This window comes from Mesoplodon densirostris, chromosome 16 (genome assembly GCF_025265405.1).
Source record: "Mesoplodon densirostris isolate mMesDen1 chromosome 16, mMesDen1 primary haplotype, whole genome shotgun sequence".
NCBI lineage: Eukaryota > Metazoa > Chordata > Mammalia > Artiodactyla > Ziphiidae > Mesoplodon > Mesoplodon densirostris.
The window spans coordinates 50,429,075-50,452,614 of NC_082676.1; the positions used below are offsets into that span (position 1 = coordinate 50,429,075).

Here is a 23,540-nt window from a genome sequence, read left to right on the forward strand (position 1 = left end):
TCCATTTATCTATTCACCCGTTATTCTGTCTTTCCACCTATCTATCCATCAAGCCTTCCATCCATCCAGTCCATTTCATATCTTCCTTTCCTGCCTTCCACCCGTCTATCTACCCTTCCTTTCTTACATCCTTCCACCCACCTCTGGGTTAGCCATTCTCCAATGCCATCATTCCACATTGAATAGGCGATTCTTCAGTGCTGTCCTGTCCCTTGCACTGGGGACCCAGATGGATCGCACCATCCCTGGAAAATTCATCTGCAAGTGCCAGTGGCAGAGGGCAGGCCTGTGCCCAGCAGTGGGCACAGCTGCAGAGCACCAAGGGCTGGTGACTTCGGTTTGAAGAGGGCTACTGGAAAGGCTTCACCTAAATGAACCTCCCCTGTGGACATAGGTGGGTGTGGGGAAGAGAAAAACCTCAGCCAGCACATGCGATGTGCCAGGTGGTAAGGTATCTTGCTTAATCCTCACAACTCTGTTTTAGCCCAATTTTAGAGACAGTGAAGCAGGTTCAGAGAGATAAAAAGGGGCTCAGAGTGTAGTGGGAAAAGGCCATGGGGTCAGCCCTGGGTTTAAATCTTGGCCCTGCTACTTTCTTGTGTGTGTTTGGGCAGCTACAAGGCTTGGTTTCCTCATCCATTAACGGGAACTGGTGTGTACTTTACAGCTGTGATGTTGCAAGCCTTGTGGCTCACAAGGTACCATATGCAGAATGCTGAGTATTGTGCCTGTCCAGTTGGTGCTCAACCAACGGTAGCTGTTATCATATTATATGAGAGGAGGTTGGGATTCAAACCCAGTACCTGTGATTTGCTGCTTTGCAAACCATGTCTCTGGTCTGTCCTTCCATTCACAAAGACCAACCTCTTCCTCTCCCACCAGCAGGGCTGGAGAACTCTTGTTCCCCAGGCCCAAGTGTCATCTGGCTGGTGTCATCTCATTAGGAGAAGCATAGTTTACAACACAAGTGCTGTAGCTGAATTGTGCCCCCCTCAAGTTCATGTGTTGAAGTCCTAAGCCCCAGTACCTCAGCATGCGACCTTAGCTGGGAATAGAGTCGTTGCAGATGTAATTAAAGATAAGGTCATACTAGAGTAGGGCCCTAATCCAGTAGGACCTGCATCCTTATAAAAAGGGGAAATTTGGACACAGACATGTGCACAAGGAGAGCATCATGGGAAGATTGGAGTTATGCTGCCAGAAGCAAGGAACTGCTAGAAGCCAGGAGAGAGGCCTGGAACAGACCTTTCCCGGTGCCTTCAGAGGGAGCATGGGCCTGTCTGTACCTTGATCTCGGACTTCCAGCCTCCAGAGCTGGAGACAATACACTTGTGTTATTTCGGCCACTCAGTCTGTGATGCTTTGTTATGACAGCCTGAGTGACATACTACAGCGACCACAGGCGTGGATAGAGATGATGCAGAGGGCAGCTGTCCAAGCCAGTGACCAGACTGAGACCCACTGTGGAAGGGGCTGTGATCACTGCTGTCTCCCTGGGCCAGTACAGAGCCTGGCCAAAGCCATGGCTTGTCAAGTCTCAGTAAACTGTATTTTTAAACAATCTGATGAATTTTTACTTATGTATATATCAGTGTAACCACCGCCAGATCAAGGTATAGCCCCGTTGTGGCCCCAACACACAAGGTAATCACTATTCTGACTTCTGTCACCAACAATAGTTTTGCCTATTCTTGAACTTCATGTAAATGGAATTATACTGTATGTACTCTTTTGTGTCCGGCTTCTTCTGCCCAGTATTGCTCATAAAATTGATGCAGCTTGTTGAATATAGCTGTAGTTCATTCTTTTAAATTAATGTGTAGTATTCCACTGCACAGATGTATCACAAGTTATTTGTCCATTCTACCATTGATGGGCATTTAAGTAGTTTCCATTTTCTGACTCTTACGAATAAAGTTGCTGTAAACATTCTTGTGTACATCTTTTGTCAAACGTGGGCACTCATTTCTCTTGGAGTGGAATTGCTGGCAGAGAGAAGGCACACGTTCTACTTTGGTGAAAATTGCCAGACAGTTTTCCAGCGTGGTTGCACCGAGTTACACCGCTCCACCCTCCACTACAGCAACGCGCGAGGGTTCCGGCTGCTCCCTATCTTCATATTGCCAGTCTTTATTTTTAGCCACTCTGGTGGGTGTGTAGTGGTTCTCACTGTAGTTTTAATTAGCATTTCACTGATGGGTAAGGCTGTTGAGCACCTATTTTTCATATACCTCTTGCTCATTTATACCTGTCTGAGCCTTTTGTCCCTTTTTTTTTTTTTTTTTTTGCGGTACGTGGGCCTCTCACTGCTGTGGCCTCTGCCGCTGCGGAGCACAGGCTCCCGACGTGCAGGCCCAGTGGCCACGGCCCACGGGCCCAGCCGCTCCACGGCACGCAGGATCCTCCCGGACCGGGGCACGAACCTGTGTCTCCTGCATCGGCAGGTGGACTCTCAACCACTGCGCCACCAGGGAAGCCCCTTTTGTCCATTTTTAAAAAATAGGATGTTTATCATTTTCTTATTGATTCGGAGTTCTTCATATATCTAGATACGAGAATTTTAATAAAGTTTTATCACACCAAAAATTTACAGAGAGAGACACATACACACACACACAAATGATCACATCCATTTAAAAGTAACTTTGATCCTATTAATTAAATAAAAGCAATTTTTTCCTGTCTTAGAAATGACCCCAGCTGACATAACTCATGACACAGTCATTTCATATGTACACAGTGGGGCTGGCCCAGCAGGTCTAGCCCGATTTTCACATGCTTGAGCTGAGCATTCGCTCTGGACTGGGCTCCAGAGCAGACTTCAGTTCAGATGAGCAGGGGCGGTGGGTGGCGGTGAGACTCACTTGTTTCTTCTTCCTCCAAGATGGGCTGACGGTGAGTCTGCGTCGCACCCATAGATCAGGGTGGTGGGGAAGCACAGAGCAAGAGGACTGGGGCAGGAACAATCCCATCTGGCTGATCTCCAGAGCTGGGCTCTCACAACTAAGCTTCATGCTCACTGTTTGCTATGTGTCTGCCACGTGGCAGATTCTTGGGACCCAGAGATGGTTAGGACACCAGCCTCATCCTGAGGGAGCTCACGGTCAAGGAGAAGAGACAAGGGAGCAAGGAAGCATAATGTGGAGTGCTAAGTGTAGTTAAGTGTCACCTCTATAAAGAGGGATGTGTGGTCAGGATGCTATGGGGGGAAGACTGGAATCTCCCAGCTCTTGATGGGTCCCAGGGGCATCTTCACAGTGGAGTTGATGCCACTTGCACTGTGCCTTCATGGACGAGAAGGAGTCACCAGGCAGAGGGTGGCAGAAGGATGTTCCAAGCAGGGGGCTCAGTGCAGGACTTCCAGCAAGTGACAGTCTTGGGACTGGAGTGTAGGGTGTGTTGGGACAATGCGGGAACATCGGGGTGGACCCAGGGATAGAGAGCTTCCCTCTCTCAGCTTCCAGGGCGTCCTGGTGCCTGGAATCATGCTGATCTGTGGGTTACAGCTTTCTAGGGCGCCTTTCCCTCTGGGCCAACATTTGCTGAGTGGTTCCTTGTAGGATGGCCTTTCTATTTAGAGGAATCATTGTTTCTGATCCTTCCCCATAGTCACCGCTGTCCACAAAATAGAGCATGCTGTCCGGCCCTTGACGGGCGCTCAAAAGTTGATGAGTTCATCCCCTCCCCTTACCTGAGAACGCTTTTCTAAGACGGAGCGACCTTCGGTTCTGTGTTGTTTTTCTTCTGGAGTTGGGACCTAGTGAACAGGAGATGAAGAAAGATGGACCCTCGAGGCCCAAATTTCTGGGCCTGGCAGGGAGAAGCAAGGCAGGAGCCCTTGGAGCAAGGGTGTCATGACCGAGTGAGCACTGACCTGAGGGGGGCCCAGGGTCTGGGTGGGCTGGAGCCATGAGGCAGGTGGGAGGGGCTGCTTGAAGGGCATACCTGAAGGACTGGGCCTGCCAGAGGAAGCTTCTGGCCTTGGTGATCTCCTGGGCCAATCTCCTTAAATCATCTCCTTCAAATAGTGGCAGCATGGAGTCCTTGAAAAGGGGAAATGAGTATGAAATTAGATCCATTAAATGACTGGGTGGGACCTGAAAATCCAAAATCTCAGGAGAAAAGTTTTAGAGTGAACTCAAAGCAGCCTTCCTCCCAGTGCAGGAAATCTTGTGGGCCTCAGCTTGCATGTTTCCAGGGACAGGGAGCTCACCACCTGTCAAGGCAGTCATTCTGCAAAGAGGACACTTTGCAGTTAGATGTCTGAGAGTCAGTGTAGGGAGGGGGTGGTGGAAACTAAGAGGGTCTCTGGACTCCACTGAAGTCAGCACAGCTCTGCCCAGTAGAACAGAAGTAGTATATACACCTTATCTCACTGTTAATCAGTAAAACCTATCCAGTCCCTTCTCTATTTCTTCTAGTAAAACAGCTCCACAGACATGCCTTTTTCTTATGTCAACTAATGAAATTCTAGAGCCTAGCCTTAAAAGTACAAGTTCTCACAATAAGCAAGAGAATCTAAGAAAGAGATGAAACTGTTCCTTCTCCCTGGGAGCAGTAGTGGCAAAGGTCCCACTCTGCACCCAGAAACTATTCAAAGAATCTGATTTGATAAGGTATGAAACAGAGAACCTTCCCAATATCGTCGTTTGTTTTCCTGTGTAATAAGGATATGGGTGAATATTCATTACTTTTATTTATTCTGATCTCTGTATTATTTGTAATATTTGTCCCTAAAACAGTTACTCAAAGAAATCATGCAAAGCATTGACTTCAAAAATTATGCAATGTTCTGTAAACTTTAATTACCAAAAAAAGAAAAAAAGTCTGGAATTCTGGTTGGTTGTCTTACTGGATGATTTGCTGGCCTGGAAATGTTGTAATTCACAACAGCACATTCCTAGAAGGTATGAATATGTACATAATTTTTCTATCAGATTGTAAGATCTTATCCTGCATGCATTATAAAACCTATGACTTTACTGTATTTATTTTTTAACAGATCATTTGAATACCTGTGCTTCAATGAATTTAAGGTGGGAAGACAGAAGTATGCAGGAATTAAAGCACAGAACTTAGGAGCATGGCGTCTGGAGCCTGTGCTCCGCAACGGGGGAGGCCACAGCAGTGAGAGGCCCGCATACCGCAAAAAAAAAAAAAAAAAAAAAAAAAAGAACTTAGGAGCATGGGTGTCTGGGCTCTGGCTTTACCATTTACTCGGACTTTAGGTGTATTCTGAAACCTGGCTGAGCCTGTTCATTCATCTGTTAAATGGGTATAATAATGGTTGGAAGGCTTAAAAGAGGTAATTTACATAATGCAACAAACCTGTAGCATGTAGGAAGTGCTCAGTGTATGTGAACTGTTCTACTATTAAATAATGCCCCTAACCCTGCTTCTTTCCCAACCTCGAGGGGAGGCAGCCTAAAAGGAGAGCAGCAGGGAAGCACAATCTTTTTTAGTCAATACTTTGTTTTACAAGAGAAGCAGAGATCTTATCAATCAGGAGGAAAAAGCCACACCTGTTGACATTTTATTGAGCTGTTTCAACAGAACTCACCCAGTAGCTCCACAACCTACCCTTTGGTCGATGAAGCCCCTGGTCAGCAGGCCCTGCATTTTGAAGAGCGAGTCCTCACCGACAGGGCAGTGATAGCGGCCCCCGGTAAGAGAGGCCAGATCTCTCAAGAAGTTAACCGCTGTCCTGTGGGGAGGAACAGAGGGTTGGGGCCAGGCCCACCGAGGTCTCTGTGAGCCCCCAGCCCCTGGGGAGGTCACATGAGTGGGGTAAGGGGTCTTGGACCTTGAGGTCTGTGCCACTGAGCCTGTGTCAGCATCACCAAGCCCACTCTCCCAGCTGGTATTTGGGTGGCAGTGGCTACTGCTGTGTGAAGTGGATTCACCGTATGAGGGTCACCCTCAAAGCACGGGGCCCCATTCCTTAACTGGACATCTATCCAGTGCCTACTATGTGTCTGGCCTGGCAGGGACACAGTGTGACCTTTACGGAGCTCACGGTTTAGATAGAGAGATTAAATATGAATGTTGTGAAGAAGCTGAATCTCTCCTGTCTAACACATGTTCTTCCATAAAAATAACCATAGCGGGCTTCCCTGGTGGCGCAGTGGTTGAGAGTCTGCCTGCCGATGCAGGGGACACGGGTTCGTGCCCTGATCCGGGAAGATCCCGCATGCCGCAGAGTGGCTGGGCCCGTGGGCCGTGGCCGCTGAGCCTGCGCGTCCGGAGCCTGTGCTCCACAACGGGAGAGGCCACAACTGTGAGAGGCACGCGTACTGCAAAAATAAATAAATAAATAAATAAATAAATAACCATAGCTACTTTAAACTTTTTTCCCCTAAATATTCACAAATGTGCCCCCAAGGAAGACGAAATGGGAGAACACAGCGTGTGACTGTGGGAATCGGTGCAAATCCATTTCCACGCTGGAGAAAGTCAGGATGCTGACGGGTGGGCAGGGGCACATAGGGGCTCTCTCTGGTGCAATGCCTGCCCAGGGCCTCCTAACTGCTCACACACAGGACTTGGGCCCAGGAGAGCTCAGCGTCTAACAGGAGTCCCTGGATTAGGTGAGGATCAGCCTTGTCCCTCAGACACGCGGCCATGGGGAAGGGATACAACTGCTCACCGCCCACCTGTCTGAGCAGTTCAGGGAAACGGTGTGCACTTTCACATCTCTCTTCTCCTTGAGTCTTTGGACTTCACTGAGGATAAGGTTGCAGCTTGTGTCTGGCTTCCCGTTCGTCAGGAGGTATACCTCCACATCAGGAAAACTGAAAGCTTTCTGAAAGAGCATGTAGGTTGTCTGGCTCAGAAGAGGGGCCAACCAGGACTCAGAAACCACTGGCCTGCTGTCCCCAAGTCTGGTTGCATCTCACCGAGTTGTCATTAGACTTGAGAGCCTCCTCTTTCAGCCTATGACAGACCAGGAAGCTGCTGAGGTTTAGGAGAAAGAGCTCAGCCCACTTCCTAGCTGGTTAACCCCAAGCAAGTCACTTAACCTCTCTGGGCCTCTGTGTCTTCATCTATAAAGTGAGAGCAGCGAGAATCTCATCCTCACTGGGTTGCTGGGAAGATGAAATGATTTAACAGTAAATTCTAAAGTGCTCTTTGTAAACTGCAAAGCATGGCGCAATGTCAGGATAGGGGTGATGGTATTTCTGCTTTGCCACTGGGTCGGGCTTGGTGGTGGAACTTGCCAGCAATGCTTGCAAGACCGAGGTGCTCCCCTGAGTATGCAGGTTGGTCACCCACTGCATAGCCTCATGACAGGCTGTGTCTGTGGTCCCCACCAGACTGTCCTGCCACGGCTGTAGGCCCTCTGCAAAGTTGAGCAGGTTAAAACTGTGGAGAGCGGAGAAGAGGTGGGGGGCGGAGAGGAGGTGAAAGAGATTGGTTAGAACGCACCAGTCTATATTGACCTCAGGGGAAGTAACCTCCGTGAGGACTCACACCTATCCCTGAAGACCCTACAGCAAGCCCTGGGCCCCCTGTGGACCACCTGAGAATGAGAACATACACAGTGAAGATTCTGGATGCAGACAGAAAAAGATTTAAAGCCCACTTCAGCCACTTACAGGTTATGCAATCTTGGGCAAATGATTTAACCTTTCTAAGCCCTTGTTACCTTTGCTGAAGAATGGGGATAAAAATAGGATCGTTGTGCAGACTGAATGACATCACGCATGTAAAGCGCTTGGCACAGGGAAAGAGCTCTATAAGTGTTGAGGAGGGAGTGACCTTGGCCAGGGGAGCCTCAGGAACTATCCCTTGGATCTCCTGACCCCCGTGCACCAGCACCCCTGCCTCTTACCTGTCACAGTGCTTCCACAGCTGTTCCCAGATCAGCAGAGTGAGCTCTGTCTTCACCTGCTGCAGGTAGGGGCCCATGGATCCCGACGTGTCCAGCACGATGCACACTTTCCTCTCCAAAATGGCACCAAAGAGTCGGCGGCTCCCTGCTCCGAGGCGGGTGGGGGCAGAGGCAGTGGGGGAGTGAGGGTGGTTCTCCTCACTGCAGCTATCAAGTCCAAGGTCTTGCCACACCCATCGCCTGAGTGATCATGGATCAGGTGTGAACCCACTGGGAGACGGCCTCTGTGGTGTTGCTAGAGGGGTCACTGTCCAAGGGCAGAGCCGGTGTGTGCACTGGGCTTTGGGAGGTCAAGCTTTCAGCTGTGGCTTTGCCTGGGATGACTCGCCCAAGTGATTATAACTTCCCTGGGCTTGAGTTTCCTCACCCCTAAAGTTAAGTGACTGGGTTACGTGGTGTCACAGTATTGTGTGGGGCTGGAAATGATGTTACAGAGCATGGAGTCTGTAGATTGGTTGACAGAAATCAAGGGAGCGTGCACTGTGTGCCTGGCACTGAGCAAAGTGCAGTGGAGATGAGAGAGTGTCCCTGACCTCATGGAGCTGCCAGTCAGGCAAGGGAAATGGATGTTATACCAACAGCTACCACTCTGCTGAGGGTTATGACAAAAAGTTAAGGAGTACATACTTGGGAGAATCTGAATTTGATGGATGTGGGGTGGGGAGCAGACAAGCTATGGCTGAAGGATGAGAGGGGGTGTGTGGGGGGAGAACAGACTGTGAAAGGCTCTGAGTGGGAGAGAGGAGCATGTCATGCTTGAGGGACAGACAGAAAGCTGGAGAGGTTGTTAAAGGATTTGGGATTTATCCCAAGGGGAAACAGAGAGGGCCAGTGACTTGCCCAGGGTCACACAGCCTGGCAGCGAAGCCAAGATTCACATCCAGGTTCTCTGATCCACACTTTAAGGCAACCGCTAACCCCAGCCCTTCTGGTGCCACAAGGCTAAACGGAGGTAACACGGGGGAAGCCAAAGAGCAGAAGATGGCATGTCCAGCATTCCCGAATCACACCTCAGACCTCACTGGAGGCAGGAGTAGAAAAAATGGAAAACTGCTGCAAAAAGGGTCCACTGGTCTCCAGGAAAAGGTGGCCTGAGCTGGCTGGACCCACTGCCCAGGAATCTTCCAGGACTCATCTGGGCTGTTCTTGGGCAATGCTCATGGCAACATGAGGACATGAGGGGAGCCCTCCTGAGGTGTGTGGGGCGTTCCGCGGGGACAGCCAGCCAGCTGGTCGAGGGGCCTCCCACCACAGAAGGCCAGCTGATCCATCTTGGGAACCAGACAGCGGAAACACCCTGCAAGCCACCAAGCCCCGCCGTTATCGCCTCCCTAACTCTGCTTTTCTTGTCCGTCTCCATCATCAGTACCCTTCCCAGCTATCCTAATCTTTCCCCTGCATTCCTACTAGGTTCCCCTGATTGCACTCCGTCCCCTCAGCAATTTATACTCCACGCAGCAACCAGAGGGGTTGTTGCCGATGCTAACTTCATCACTTTCCCCTTATTTAAAACCTTTTAGTGGCTTCCCATTGCTCTTAGGATAAAGTCTGGGCCATGGCCTCATCTCCCTGGAATGGTGGCACCCTTTAATCTCAGCCACCCTGCTTCCTTCAGTCTTTGTACTCAGTCTCCTCCCCAGCTGAGCACCTCAGTCATGCCCTGAGAGTCTTCCCTCTCTTTCCTCAGGTGACGTCTATTCATTCTTCAGATCTCAGCTCAAATGTCACCTCCTCCGGGAAGCCCTCCGCGATCTCTCTGTGCAGGCCCCCTGCCCCTCTCTCACTGCACCATGCCTGTCTCCTCCTTACACTTGTCACCCTGCTCTTTGGGTAACAACTGTCTCCCCTAGACCATATGTTCCATGAGCTCAGGGAACCTGTGAAGTGTTTCCCCTACCACCTCCCCAGCATGGGGCGGGAGAACAACACTTATTCGTTGAATAATGAATGAGTGGCTCAGTGCAGCATCCCCGGGGTACGTTCGGAGGCGTTAGATGGTGTTGGGTGTGTAGCTGTATGTGAGGTGGGGGCGCGACTCGTTCTACACAAGGAGCAGCTGCACGGCTGCCCGTCACACTCTCCCCGGCGGGAAGTGTGCGTTGGGAATATGCACACGACCTCGTCGCCCCGCCTCAGCCTCTGACCTGACAGCTGCACCCGAGCTTGCCAACCTCTCCAGAGGCTTTGGAAAGCAGCCGTCAGCCCAAGGCCTGTTTATACCAGGTTCTACTGCAGAGGACTGGACCTAATGAATTTGTGCAGGCGCCTGAGTGGCCCAACCTGGGATCCTTCCTCTATCGTCCCAGGAACCCTCCAGGCCCCAAAGCCTGAACTGAGCCTCCGGTTCAGTCCGAGCTGTCTGCCCGGCCTTTTGGACTTGGTGCTTCAGACCATCTCCTAATCCCCAGCCCAGACTCCTCTGGGATGTGCGCCTGGCTCTCCTCAGTCAGCCCTGCCATTCGTCTCTCCCAGAGGGGCCTTGGTGCTCCCTGTAAAGGAGAACAGGGGCTTCTTCTCTGTCCGGAGCCCCTCCCATCTCTACCATCATGGACTGGTTCTGTGGGGCCCAATCAATACTAAATTGAGGCTCCTAAGGGGCAGCAGTGCTTCAGTCACACCCAGGAGGCAAGGTGTGGGAGACGAGCTGGCAGAGCGGCCTGACCAGGCCTGGGTCTCCCTGGTGCTCTGGCTCGTGCTCCACCGCCCTGTCATCCAGCACCTTGCCTGACCTCTGAACCCAGAAGTCATGTTGCCCCTGGGTGACAGTCTGTGAGTGCCTAGCCTGGGAAGGACTGACCCTGGGGTCTCTGGGGTGGCCCTCCCGCTGCCCATCATGCTCCTCTGCCCTCCAGGATAGCAGGCAGGCTCACCAGACAGCAGCCACTGCAGCCTTCGGACGTAGCACCACATCACCTTCTCCAGGTGTGTGATGTACACTTCGATTTCCCTGGGTGTACACTGAATGTGTCTCACCATCCCCTGGATTAAGGCAAGCAAAGGAAAATTCCATCCCCCCCAACCCCGTCAGCTATTTCTTCACCTCCCCATTACCCCCTAAAATAGTTTAGTCTACTGTGGTTCACAATTTTCAAAACACTGTTAAGCACACATTTTTGTCTGTTTGTTTAAAAGCTTTTTTCTTTTATTGAACTACCAAATGCATAGTTCTCGGAAGGTGTGTAGGAATTGGGATGATGATTTTTGTGGCAGATGTGGTCATTGTAATAAGAAAAAACATGGTATCTCTAAATTTTAAATAGAAAACCCTTAATGGTAGGACGGGAGGTCGATAAATTTCAAACTAAAAGATGACCTCCGATGGAGGAGGGGGGCAGCATGATTAAACGCCCATAAAATTTTTCTGGTGGATAATTTTGAATTTGGTGGCGATTTTTAGCTTTATAGCTGACAATGTCATATCAAAGGGCAAGGAGAGAAAATGGGGTCTCTTTTTTAAAAGCACGATTAGATTTTCATTTTCTACTAAATTTACCTGTTCCAGTGTCAAAGCAATAAAAAAAAATTACCTCAAAACTAGAAAATAGAGAACCCCCTCACCTCCTGTCATAACCGCTGTTCCCGGCCATCCTGATGGGACCATCATCAGTATCAGGGTACAGAGTTCTTATTAGGGAGTATTCCAGCCACTGCTCTACATTCTCGGCAGCTGTTTCTAATTCTCACTCCAATGAGCCCCTCTAACCCTAGAGTATAGTCTCAAGCACTCCGAGGGGCTGACTTTTCTTCCCACAGGATTCTGCATCTCCTATTCCTTGAGGGCAGTCCCCCTTTGGAGGGTGGGGTTCTTAGAAGCAGGAATTGAAGCCAGGGGCATACATTCATGTGGAGTTTTCCCCAACACACTCAGCCATTTGTGCCTGAGAAGAGACAGGAGCTGGGAGGAAAAAAAACAACACCAATCTTTACTTACGTTGATCTGTATGCTGGGGAAGATACTGCAGTATTTGGCTGATGCCGACGTCTGTATTGGCTTTTGATGAGTGCAGTTGGGACCGAGGTATCTGGAGATCTCCATCTTCAGTTTTTTTAGTCCATAATTTGCTACCCACTTTTGAATAAAGGAAAGAACTATTATCTTGGGTAATTCAGGCTTAACGGAATGATTGACTCATCTTTTAAAACCTCATGTTTGAAATCTGTCTTGTATTTGAAATGTGGGGTTCCCAGGTCCTCACTGAGCCTCCATCACATTCAGATTCCTGCCCCTGTGCTGGGGAGAGATGCACAAGAAATACGGGGAGCAGGGAACAAAATTTATTGAGCACTTACTACTCCCTAGTCTGCTGGATACTGTTGCCTCCCCAATTTCCATTTCAACCCTCTCCCATGAAATCTGAATGGAAACCCTGATTGTTCTAAAGTTTAGACTCTAAACCAATGAGGATAGTCTCAGGCTCCTTGTTACAATGAGAGATACAAGAATGGCTCAGTTTAAAGCAATCAGAGCATGGCACCCAGGGTCAGAACCAAGCTCAGACTTTTATTGACTGGTTGTGGGAAGAAAAGATGTTCTATCTTCTGGATCTGTACAAGAAGGGGCATTTCTGCTGCTTGCCTCCAAAACGATCTGACGCCACCAAGTACTTTACACAAAATATACTTCCATTAATCAGCAATCCTATTAGGTACAATTGTTTTCATTTTATAAAGGAAGACATTGAGACTGAGTGACTTGCCCAAGTCACCCAGCTAGGAAGTGGCAGACCCAGGTTCCCACGTAGTTCTCTTGAATCCTTATCCTGACACTTTAAACAGTCATTCTAAGCAGGTTTGGCCTCAATTCCAAGTATACCCACCCTCTTAGAAATAATGGTTGGTGGAAGGAATGATTGCATGGGGGCATGTGCTGGTGCAGACAGCTTAATACCTCCCGGCTGGAGCACACTGTATCCTTTCTGGGCAGCTCAATAGAAGAGCTAGTCCTTCTTAGGCCTCTTCCTTGAGGGTACTTCCTGTACACGAAGCCTGGGAGAAACAGAGCAGGGTTACTTTGTGCAATTCTCTTACCCTAGCCTCCCTTTTCCATGTCAATTTCTCTGTCAATCAAGTCAGCTGTAACATTCCTTAGGTGCAATTTGCTGAGAGGTAGGGGGGAGGCTGTTGTGCTGATCTGGGGAAGCATGCCGGGGTCCTCCTTCTCTACATGTCAATGAGTTGCTACTGGGACCTGTGCCATTTCACAGCAATCAGTCCGGCTGGCCTGGGAGACTCATCTCCACTCCCTTCCCATCAGTCTGAGGACACTGCCCCTCATGCACAGAGCAGGAGCGCCGCGCCCAGGGACCTGGGGAGATGCCGACATCAATTCTTCCCACTCTCCTGCCTGTGTCAAGACTTTGCAAGCTCATTTCCCTGGGCTGGGAGATGTGAGTGATCTGAGGATAGGTCTGCTTGGGGTGCACTGCTGCCCATGTCCCGGGACTGCGGGAGATTTCTCCTTTCCTTGGGGCCTGATCACCTTCCAGGTCCCACGGGGGAAGGGGGCTGTCCAGACATCTGTGCAGCCTCCAACTTACCCACATTATTCCCTGTCTCTGTATAGAACAGTGAGAGAGAGGTCTCTGTGTCCCTTGATTTGGTCTTCCTCCTCCGATCTGTGGTCCCTTCTTTCACTGGCTGGGCTGTAGCTAGAGGACATTTGGCCTGTCGGCTGGAGCAGCCTTGAGGGTTTATGTGGTGAAGCTGTGCAGCTTGGCTTAGAGACTAGTCAACTTCAGCTATGCTCTGCCCTTGAAATGGGGCTCCCAGGTGGATTTGAGGTCCTTTGGGACTACCCAGGTCCTCTGGCCTCCCCTGGATCAGTAAAGCCAGAGCTGCTGATATTTAGCAGGCTTGGTGCAAAGTGCTTCCCGTAGCCTGTCTTGTTTTATCCTCATAGTACCCCAGTTTACAGATGAGGTAAGTGGGACTCAGAGTCAGTAAGAAGCAGAGTAAAGATTCCATCCAGGTCTCGCTGACTCCAGAACTCTGCTCTGAGCCACTCTGCTATGTGTCTGACATTAGAAGACACATGGTCTTAGGTTCTATGAGCTGAGTACTTTCATAAAAATACTGGTGCCCTGTCATGAACGGCTGACACTGGACATTCTCCTTAGCCCCTCTGAGCCTGAATTTCTTCATCAGTAAAATGGAGGAACTAATAGATTCCCTGCCATACAGGATGGATTATTATAAGCTTTAAATGGGACAATTTTAGCAGAAGGGCTGGCACACGATTGCTGATCACTTTAGTTACTGTCATCACGAATCCATGCCTCAGCCGTGCTTGTCCACCCCTCCACCCCCGTGGCGGTGCCTTACCTGGGGGGACGCCCGCTTTGCCTCTGAGTGGCCTCCATAGCAGAGCTTTCAAGGCGGGACTCTTCTCTCTGTCAGGGTCATCTTTAATGCTCTAGAAAACAGCAGTCTTTTCCATCAGAGGTCTGTTCTCTGTGGGGGGCAGTACCCCAGTCATCCCAGCCTCAGTCTGTCAAGTAGGAACCTTTGCATGGCAAGGCCTCAGGAAGTTGACTTCTCACACGCTCGCCCCATCTCCTGTTGCACATTCAGAGAGGACTCTGGGGTCTGAGGTGAAAAAGGGTGTGTGTGTGTGTGTGTGTGTGTGTGTGTGTGTGTGTGTGTGTGTGAGTGAGTGAGAGTGTGAGTGTGCGTGCATGCATGTGTGTGTGCAACTAAGTGTGTTTGCATGTGTGTGACAGTGTGTGTGCATGTGTGTATATGTGGGAGAGTGAGTTGTGAGTGTGCGTGTGTGAAAGTGTGTGTGCGTGGGTGTGTGTTGTGTGTATGCACGCGAGTGTGTGAGTGTGCACGTGTGTGTACGTGCGTGTATATGTGTGAGTGTGCGCGTGGGTGTGAGTTATGTGTGTGAGAGTGTACGTGCGTATGTGAGAGTGTGTGTGCATGTGTGCACACTTGTGCACGTATATGTGTGAGTGTGTGTGGGTGTGCATTATGTGTGAGTGTGTGCATGAGTGTGGGGGGTATGAGAGCGTGCATATGTGTGTGTGAGTATGTGCGTGTGTGTGTGTGTGTGTGTGTGAGTGTGAGTGTGTGTGCTATGAGAGAGGGCCTGCTAGGACAACTGTGGGGATTTGCCTGAGCTTTCTTCACCAGTTACCTGCCCCTCTTCCTACTGGACTGGGATTTCTGGGCCTCCAGCATGACAAGCAACCACCCAGGTAACTTCTGTGCCCTATTGGGCACCTCGGTTTTAAGGAAGGGGTTCCTTCATTACCGGGCACAACCGGAACGTGGTGATGGTTAAACAAAGTCACCCGGGGCCTGGACCAGTGGAGGAGACCTCTGGATGGTGGCTGTGAAAGACGTCCAGAGCTGCCATCCCAGAGAGCCACCCGCCAGCAGCCCAGCTTCCCACACCTGCATTTCAGGAGGCCTGCCAGAGGCCCTGGCGTAGCCCAAGCCCCCTCGTAACCGATCCAGCTCGGGAACCACTGAAGGCCCAAGGCGGACTCCGAGACCGCGGGGTTTCACCTCAGAATCTAGGAAGACGGGAAGGCGTGATGTCTCTGGGCCGGCGCCCAAAACCTGGTGGAGTTCTGTGCACGAGGGCAGTGCCCATGGCGACAGAACCGCTCGGAAGTGCTGACCCCGGGAAGGGAGTTAGCTGCACACGGTTTGGGTGGATTTCTTCATTCTGAAAGTGCGCTGTGTTCACAAGGGCCTGTCAGTTGGTGAAATGCTGAAGCGCTCGCAGATCTCACTGCCCTTCTGCTCACAAGTGCTGTGGAGTCTGGGGTCTCCCCCCAGACACACCTCTAGAGGCCCCTTCTGATTGCCGAGGTGGGTATTTTATGCGGGACAGATCTGACAGGCTGTGAACGGGGATCAGCCCCGGGCAGGCCCAGGTCCACCCTCAGGCTCCTATCAGGCCCCCGAAAGCCTTGGGCAGCAGCAGAAAGGACCCATTAGACACCCCAAGCCCCTAATTCCTTTGCCCCGAGAGACCCTCCTGGACAAGCCCTCTTGCCTTACAACCAGCATGTGTAATGGAGGGTGCCGAGTCTGTGGAGCCCTTGGTACCACAAAGCTGGGACAGCCAGGCAGAGCCAAAGGTGGGGTGGAGGGGTGGCCAGAGCTGAGAAGCAGGCCCCCCGGGGGTCCCCTCCCCCTGGAGGCCAGGACACTGACCACTGAGGACCCTGCTCCCACCTCCGCTGGCCCTGGGGTCTGGGGGCCTGGCCCAGGCCACTTCAAGATCTAAGAAAGACCAGGAGACAAGGCAGAAACAAAATACCTTGTGTGTTATTACAGAGGGGAGTCAAACCATTCTGGCCACAGAGGGTGCTGTGGGCTTGGAGGGACCGAACTTCCCAGGCTGACATCTCAGCTTGAGCATCTTCGGCTTTTCTCTCAGGAGGGCTGCACTTTCCCGTTGTTTTCCAGACTGGTTCTTCAGAGAGGACACGAGTAAGGCACACTGCAGGGGGATTGGGAGCGTCAGCAGCACCCGAGCCAGCGTGTCTCCACGCAGGGCACTGGCGCACGTGCACACGCACACACACACACACACACAGCAGGAAGCGCTGGGGCCCCTGGGGCCCCTGTACTCCTCTTTCTGTCCCTAGAGTGCTGCCTGGGGCCAAGAGCACTGTGGATCAGGCCTATTAATAATAAGTACCATGGGACTTCCCTGGTGGCGCAGTGGTTGGGAGTCTGCCTGCCAATTCATGGGACACGGGTTCGAGCCCTAGTCCGGGAAGATCCCACATGCCGAGGAGCAACTGGGCCCGTGCGCCACAGCTGCTGAGCCTGCGGGCCACAACTGCTGAGCCTGCGGGCCACAACTGCTAAGGCCCGCATGCCTGGAGACCATGCTCTGCAACAAGAGAAGCCACCGCAATGAGAAGCCCGTGCACCGCAACGGAGAGTAGACCCCGCTCGCTGCAACTAGAGAAAGCCCACGTGCAGCAGCAAAAACCCAATGCAGCCAAAATAATAATAATAATAATAATAATAATAATAATAATAAGTACCATGTATGGAGGGCCTGGGATGCATCAGACACTGGGCTAGTTACTGCCTGGGCATCTCAAACCTCCTTGCCAACAAGACATGCAACTACACTGGCAGGGCAAGTGCTATCTTATCCCCATTTTACAGGTGAGGAAACCAAAGCTTATGAATTTAAAGGACTTGTCCAAGGCCATACTGTGAGTAAGTAGAAGATCATCCATTCAATCCCAGGCAGGCCTTGTTCCAAAGCCAGTGTTCTCTCCACATGTGGACCCAGCAGCCACATAAGGTGGTCAGCTCACCATGTGCCCAGGGCCGACCCTGGATGCTGGCAGAATAGTGGTGTGATACTTCGTTCCTTTTTTTTTTTTTTTTTTGTGGTATGCGGGCCTCTCACTGTTGTGGCCTCCCCCGTTGCGGAGCGCAGGCTCCGGACGCGCAGGCTCCGGACGCGCAGGCTCAGCGGCCATGGCTCACGGGCCCAGCCGCTCCGCGGCATATGGGATCCTCCCAGACCGGGGCACGAACCCGTATCCCCTGCATCGGCAGGCGGACTCTCAACCACTTGCGCCACCAGGGAGGCCCGATACTTCGTTCCTTTGCCTATATATTTCTCAACTGCCTGAAAGATTCTTCAATAATTATTCTCAGTCAAGGCACTAGAAGACACCACTCAAATGTAGCTAACATCATAAGAAGGGTGGATTAAACCGTTAGTGCCCATTAACACCTTGTGAATGAGTTTATCAGATGAGGGAGCAGGACTAACGTGCACCTGAGAAGCAGTTTAACAAAGCACCAAAGAGGGGCCCTTTCTGGGAGGACAGCTCTGGCACGTCTAGGGGAGCTGCAGGTTTGCCAGTCCATGGCCCTGCCCTCCCAAGAGCTCACCATGTAGCTGGGGAGACGGGCAGTCCTGACAATGGTCATATGTGAAATGTGAGTCACATCCACCTACGTGTTCTCTGTCCATCCTCATGGCTTGAACTGCCCCACACCTCTATGTCCAGGCCTCATTTTTATCCACCTGCCTGAAGGATGCCCCCACTTATTATCTCAGAGGCCCCGCAAGCTCACCTTTGTTCTAGGCCCACCTCCCTGAATCCCCACCTGTTTTCTCTCTCTGGGTCAATGGCACCACTGTCTACCAGGTCCTGCCGCAAGGAACTTGGAAGTCATCCTGGGATTTCTTCTTCTTCCTCACCCCATTCATTCAATCAGCCACAAGTTTGGTCAATTCTTCCTTAAAGACATGTTCTCATATGTGTTCCCTTATTTCCATTCTCATTGTTCCCGATGCCATCTGGTCCCGCTCTCATCTCACCTTGAACTGTTCAACTCCCTCTCTGAGGAGGTAACATTTTAGTGAAACTTGAATCGTAAGGAGCAATCCATGGTGACCTGGCGGGGGAACAGTTGATGAAGGAAGTGGCAGGTACAAAGGGCTTGAGTTTAGGAATGATGTGTTCAAGAATGTACAGGCCAGGGCTTCCCAGGTGGCGCAGTGGTTGAGAGTCCGCCTGCCGATGCAGGGGACACGGGTTCATGTCCTGGTCCAGGAAGATCCCACATGCTGCGGGGCGGTTGGGCCCGTGAGCCATGGCCACTGAGCTTGCGCGTCTGGATCCTGTGCTCCGCAACGGGAGAGGCCACAACAGTGAGAGGCCCGCGTACCGCAAAAAAAAAAAAGAATGTACAGGCCAGGATGTAGAGCACACGGACCTGAAACCAGTGACTTACAGGACACTCTCACATTTCATTGGAAGCCTTTGGTGTCTGTGGATCAGCACAAAGGTGGAAAACTGATGTGGGATGAGTCGTGTCCCCCAAAAAGACATGTTGAAGTTCCCCTGTACCCATGAACATGACCTTACTTGGAAACAGGGCCTTTGTAGATGTAATTAAGATGTAAGTTAATGAGGTTGTACTGGGAGGGTGGGCCCTTCATCCAATACAGTTGGTGTCCTTATAAGAGGAGAAGAGACACAGACACACACACAGAGGGAGGAGAGCCATGTGGAGATGGAAGCAGAGATTGGGGTTCTGCTGCCACAAGCCAAGGAAAGGCGAGGATTGCTGGTGCCAAGGACTCCCTCCTTGACCAAACTTTAGTCACGTTCCTCTGAGCCCTCTTCTTGACTGGGCTTTGACTTTGGCCTGCTGAACCCAGTTTTAGCAAAGAATCCTGTTGAGCCTGTTTAGCAAGAATCCCCCTACCCTCGATATCTAGTCAACTTCATCTTAGTAATTTTCCATCCACTGACCCTCTCACTCTGCTCATTGGCTATAAATGCCCAGCTATCTTTGCTGTATAATCGGAGTTGAGTTCAATCTCTCTCCCCGATTGCAGTTGTCTTGAATAATGTCTTCCTTGCCGTTTTTAACAAGTGTCCAGTGCAATTTCATTTCTTTAACATCAACCATCACCAGAAGCTAGGAAGAGGTAAAGAGGAATTCTACCCAGAGCCTTCGGTGGGGACATGGCCCTCTTGATACCTTGATTTCAGACTCTAGCCTCTTGGACTGTGAGGGAATAAATGTCTGCTGTTTTAAGCCACCCAGTTTGTGGTACTTTATATGGCAGCCCCAGGACCCTAATACAGAAGCCAGTGCAGTAATTTTCCCCACACCTAAGGCATACCTTTTGGGAGTAGTTGAGAGCCTTTTCCAGCTCAGACGTGATGGCACTGATATCATCGCTTTCGTAAATACCTGGAAACAAAGCACGTCATGATCAATCGTGGGGAAGGGATGGAGATTCTGGCAAGTGTCCACATCTGTAAACACGTGGGCCATGTGGAGGTGACCTCAGCCTAAGGGGCAGGGTGGGGTCTTAATGGGCTTAGCTGATTAGCCCCCCTCCATACTTTCTGGTGGTAAAGGGGATGGACGGGTACAGTGAGGATACCAAGACCAGGGTCAGCCTTGGGACCCAGCACCCTGGCACCCAGCCAAGAGCTCTCACCCACAGGAAGTGTAGGTCAGGGGAAAGGTCCTGCTCCTCCAGTAAATAGAAAGATCCACCTTGGGGTTAATTAAAGTAGCTAATGTCTGTAGTGAATAATGTCTGTAGTAATATCTCAAATATGACTCATTTGAGAGGGACTAGAGTATAATGACTAACAAGACAGACTCTGGGTTCAAATCCTGGTTCTACTACTTACTACATCTATGCTTTGGGTTCTGTGTCTCAGCTTCCCTATCTGTAAAATGGGGATAATAGTAATAACACACTTCATAGGGTTATTGTGAGGAATGAATCACAACATATGTAAAACACTTAAAACCGTGTCTGGCATATAATAGCTATTCTATAAATGTTTGCTATTATTAATAATAATCAACAATAATAACTTAAATGTATATGCCTAGCACTTTTCATGAGTTCCACCCCTGGCTATGCCACTAATTTTGTATCCACAGGCACCTCATGTTCTTGGGAGTCATTTCTTCATCCATAAATCAGAGAGGTCAGAATGCGCTAGCATGTCCCAAGCTTAGGTCCCTCCTGAATCACGTCACAATTTTGCCTTGTCTGCATATCATCTAAACTATAATTTACTTAACATATATTTTTAATCAATTCACTTTCTTTACTTAAAAGTACACACACATACAGGGCTTCCCCGGTGGCGCAGTGATTGAGAGTCCGCCTGCCGATGCAGGGGACACGGGTTCGTGCCCCGGTCCGGGAGGATCCCACATGCCGCGGAGCGTCTGGGCCCGTGAGCCATGGCTGCTGGGCCTGTGCGTCCGGAGCCTGTGCTCCGCAATGGGAGAGGCCACAACAGTGAGAGGCCCGCGTACCACAAAAAAAAAAAAAAAAGTACACACATATACAAAATTGAGATATAATTGACATATAACATTATATTACTTTCAGGTGTACAACATAATGATTTGATATTTGTGTATATTGTGAAATGATCACCATAAAAGTCTAGTTAACACCCTTTAAAAGCATATTTTAAAGAGAAAATTTATGTCACTGCTGACAATGAATGTTAGCATTTTTTCAATGAAATATTAAAACAATCATATAACCATTTAGAGGACGGGAAAAAATTTTCCTCTACCCTCCTAGATTCTCCAGCTGGGGCCTTGGAAATCAAACTGACAAAAGACAGATTAACAAGAGAAAAATAGAGTTTATTAATGCATGCGGTGTGCATACATGGGGGAGAAACTCACCGATGAGTTACTCAGAGGGAGTGGTTGGAACTTGGGGCTTCTGTAGCATCTTAAAGAAGAACAATAGAAATGACAAGACAAAGGAAATGGGGTTTGGCTTTGAGGGCCGGCAAACTGTGGGAAGGTAAATATTTGGGGGGAACTAATGGAAGACAAGGGTTTTTTAGGTGAGGGTTGTTACATAGATCCCTCTTGGTGCTGTGAAGAGCCCAGAGCTGCCAACCAGAGCTTAAGAGTCTAAGAGTCATCCTTCTCCTCCTGGCACAGAAGGAGGACATAGAAATTTATGTCCTACTTTTAGGCAAATGGGGGAAGGGGAAGCAGAGAGGTTTTTTGGCATCGGCTATTTTTTAATTGTCTTCAGCTAAATAATCCTTATGCCAAAGTAGCACATATTGAGGTGGCATATTCTGATCTCCTACAGCTATGACAAAAAATTGTTGCTTTGTGCTCCATGTACAGCTATCTTGCCAACCACCTGCTGCGAACATATCACCTTTTGAGAAACGCTAAACTAAGGGACCTTTAGGGCCCCTTCCAGCCCCGACATTCTAAAATATTTTTAAGTGTTTTACTTTTTTTCTTTTTCACTTTAAAACAATTATGGGAAGATATACATAACATACAATGTACCATTGTAACCATTTTTAAGTGTACAGTTCAGCAACATTAAGTACATTTACACTGCCGTGCAGCCATCACCACCATCCATCTCCAGAACAGTAATTTTACATTTGCAAATGTGATTTTCACATGCCGCTTTCCTGGAATATGTCTATAGCATAGGGAGCTATACTGGCACTGAGACAACTGTCTGGAAAGAAAGATGTGGAGAGTTCCGCCAACTCTTACGCACCTGTGTCTCCAAACCAGTGGAAGCGGCCCCCAGCAGCCCGGGTGACCTCCCGGTAGGTGGCGGCCATGTCACTGCGGCTGGCATAGCAGGCAGGAGGCGTGGTGTCCATCTGTGGTGCGCCCACGTAGAAGAGACACACGTTCAGCTGTAAGTCACAGCCCACACGGACCTCGGCCACGTAGGCGCTGAGCATGGCCTGTGGGGAGACAGGGAGGAGGGGCCCACAGCTGAGGGCTCTCCAAGCCGCTGATCTCGGGTCAGTTCAGCCTAATTGCTTTCTTGAGGACCTACTGTGTACCTGGTCTAGTAAGTATGTGGCACTGAGAATGGAAAGGTGAAAGAGCCTCTGGGTCACCATTTCTCTTACTATCTTAATAGGGCCTGGCCGGGGCACTGGGCCTGAGATCCTAGACCAGCATCCTCGACACCCCGTGGAAGCTTGTTAGAGATGCAGACTCTCAGGCCCCTTCGGAACCAGGTCTAACAATATCTGCATTTGAACAACATCCCCAGGTGATTCTTTGGCACGATAAAGTCCAGACTGGAAAATCATGCTGGAGAAACCAGTTGCTAGGCGTCTACCTAGCAGAAGATGTGGGGTCGTGAAGGATAAGGGATGCCCAGGACGTGGCCTACCCACCATGTCCTGGTCAGGGATGCCCCTGGTGAACAGGTAGATGCTCTGTGATTGCTGTTTGTCTTTGTCCTTGAAGTCCACTTCCACAGTCTTCCGCAGGGTGCTGAGGACGTTCCTGCTGCCTTGACAATGCAGGCTCAGGACCCACCTGGGGGGGGCAGGGAGGGCCATGCTGAGAGGGAGGGCCACTCTGAGAGGGAGGGCCATGCTGAGGGGGAGGGCCATGCTGAGGGGGAGGGCGGGGAATGGAAGGCGGTTGTTTCCTGAGTCATGCCTGAGTCCCTTGGATGGCAAAGATTCTAGAGAGAGCTACTTTCTGGGGGAGGGGGGCCAGAAAATAATAGCACAGGGGAGGCTGACGTCAGACCCAGCAGGTCACCTACCGCCAGGCGCTTTGTAAGTTGCTATGGCTCGCGGCAACCATCTCGGGCCTCCAGCTTTCAATGGTGCTTCCAAACCTTGGGAAAAAAGGAAAGAGGGCTTGTTCTTAGGGGGGAAATACATGCCCCAGCTCTTTGGGCTTCCCAGGATTTTAAGGGGCAAGATTTTGATGACACCCCCAAAATGTTAGGATGCCACCGGCCTGGGCCAGCCACAAGATCTCCTTGCTGGTCATGACACGTCTCAGCACATTCACGGTGGGAGCAGTGCTGTGCCCTCAGTGGAGACACAGCCAGCACCAGTTTGGCCAGACTTCCCTCCTGAATAAGGGGCCCTCACCCCCCAGGGGAGGAGTCGTTCCTCCCTTTTTAGCTCTGATTCATCCTCACAACACATTTTCCACTCTCCATCTGCACTATAGCTTTTCTTTTGTATATGTATCAGCTCATTTTCCCTATGAGACAGAACTTAAATCTTTGAGAAGAGGATTTATCCTCTTTATCAAGGAAAAGATGTCTCGTCTCTGGTTCAAGAGCAACTCCTCCACCTGGGCTCTTGACTTCACCACCACCAATCTCTTCTGAGACCTT

The 23,540-nt window shown here is 50.3% G+C and overlaps 1 protein-coding gene across 1 annotated transcript in view; it reads right to left on the reverse strand.

The window, feature by feature from the left end:
- Window positions 1–3,705: 3,705 nt before the first annotated feature.
- The window catches only part of VWA3A (von Willebrand factor A domain containing 3A), a 46,430-nt gene continuing 26,595 nt past the window's right edge, over window positions 3,706–23,540 (reverse strand). Inside the window, exons 17-32 of the mRNA XM_060078390.1 lie at window positions 22,953–23,027; window positions 22,573–22,717; window positions 21,933–22,128; window positions 19,527–19,597; window positions 16,197–16,349; window positions 14,213–14,303; window positions 13,429–13,539; window positions 12,780–12,877; window positions 11,823–11,960; window positions 10,762–10,870; window positions 7,832–7,976; window positions 7,218–7,362; window positions 6,654–6,802; window positions 5,581–5,704; window positions 3,946–4,043; window positions 3,706–3,757 (exon numbers count right to left, since the gene is read on the reverse strand). Of these exons, the coding sequence (XP_059934373.1) occupies window positions 3,706–3,757; window positions 3,946–4,043; window positions 5,581–5,704; window positions 6,654–6,802; window positions 7,218–7,362; window positions 7,832–7,976; window positions 10,762–10,870; window positions 11,823–11,960; window positions 12,780–12,877; window positions 13,429–13,539; window positions 14,213–14,303; window positions 16,197–16,349; window positions 19,527–19,597; window positions 21,933–22,128; window positions 22,573–22,717; window positions 22,953–23,027 (1,900 nt within the window). The remainder of the gene's footprint in view (window positions 3,758–3,945; window positions 4,044–5,580; window positions 5,705–6,653; window positions 6,803–7,217; window positions 7,363–7,831; window positions 7,977–10,761; window positions 10,871–11,822; window positions 11,961–12,779; window positions 12,878–13,428; window positions 13,540–14,212; window positions 14,304–16,196; window positions 16,350–19,526; window positions 19,598–21,932; window positions 22,129–22,572; window positions 22,718–22,952; window positions 23,028–23,540) is intronic.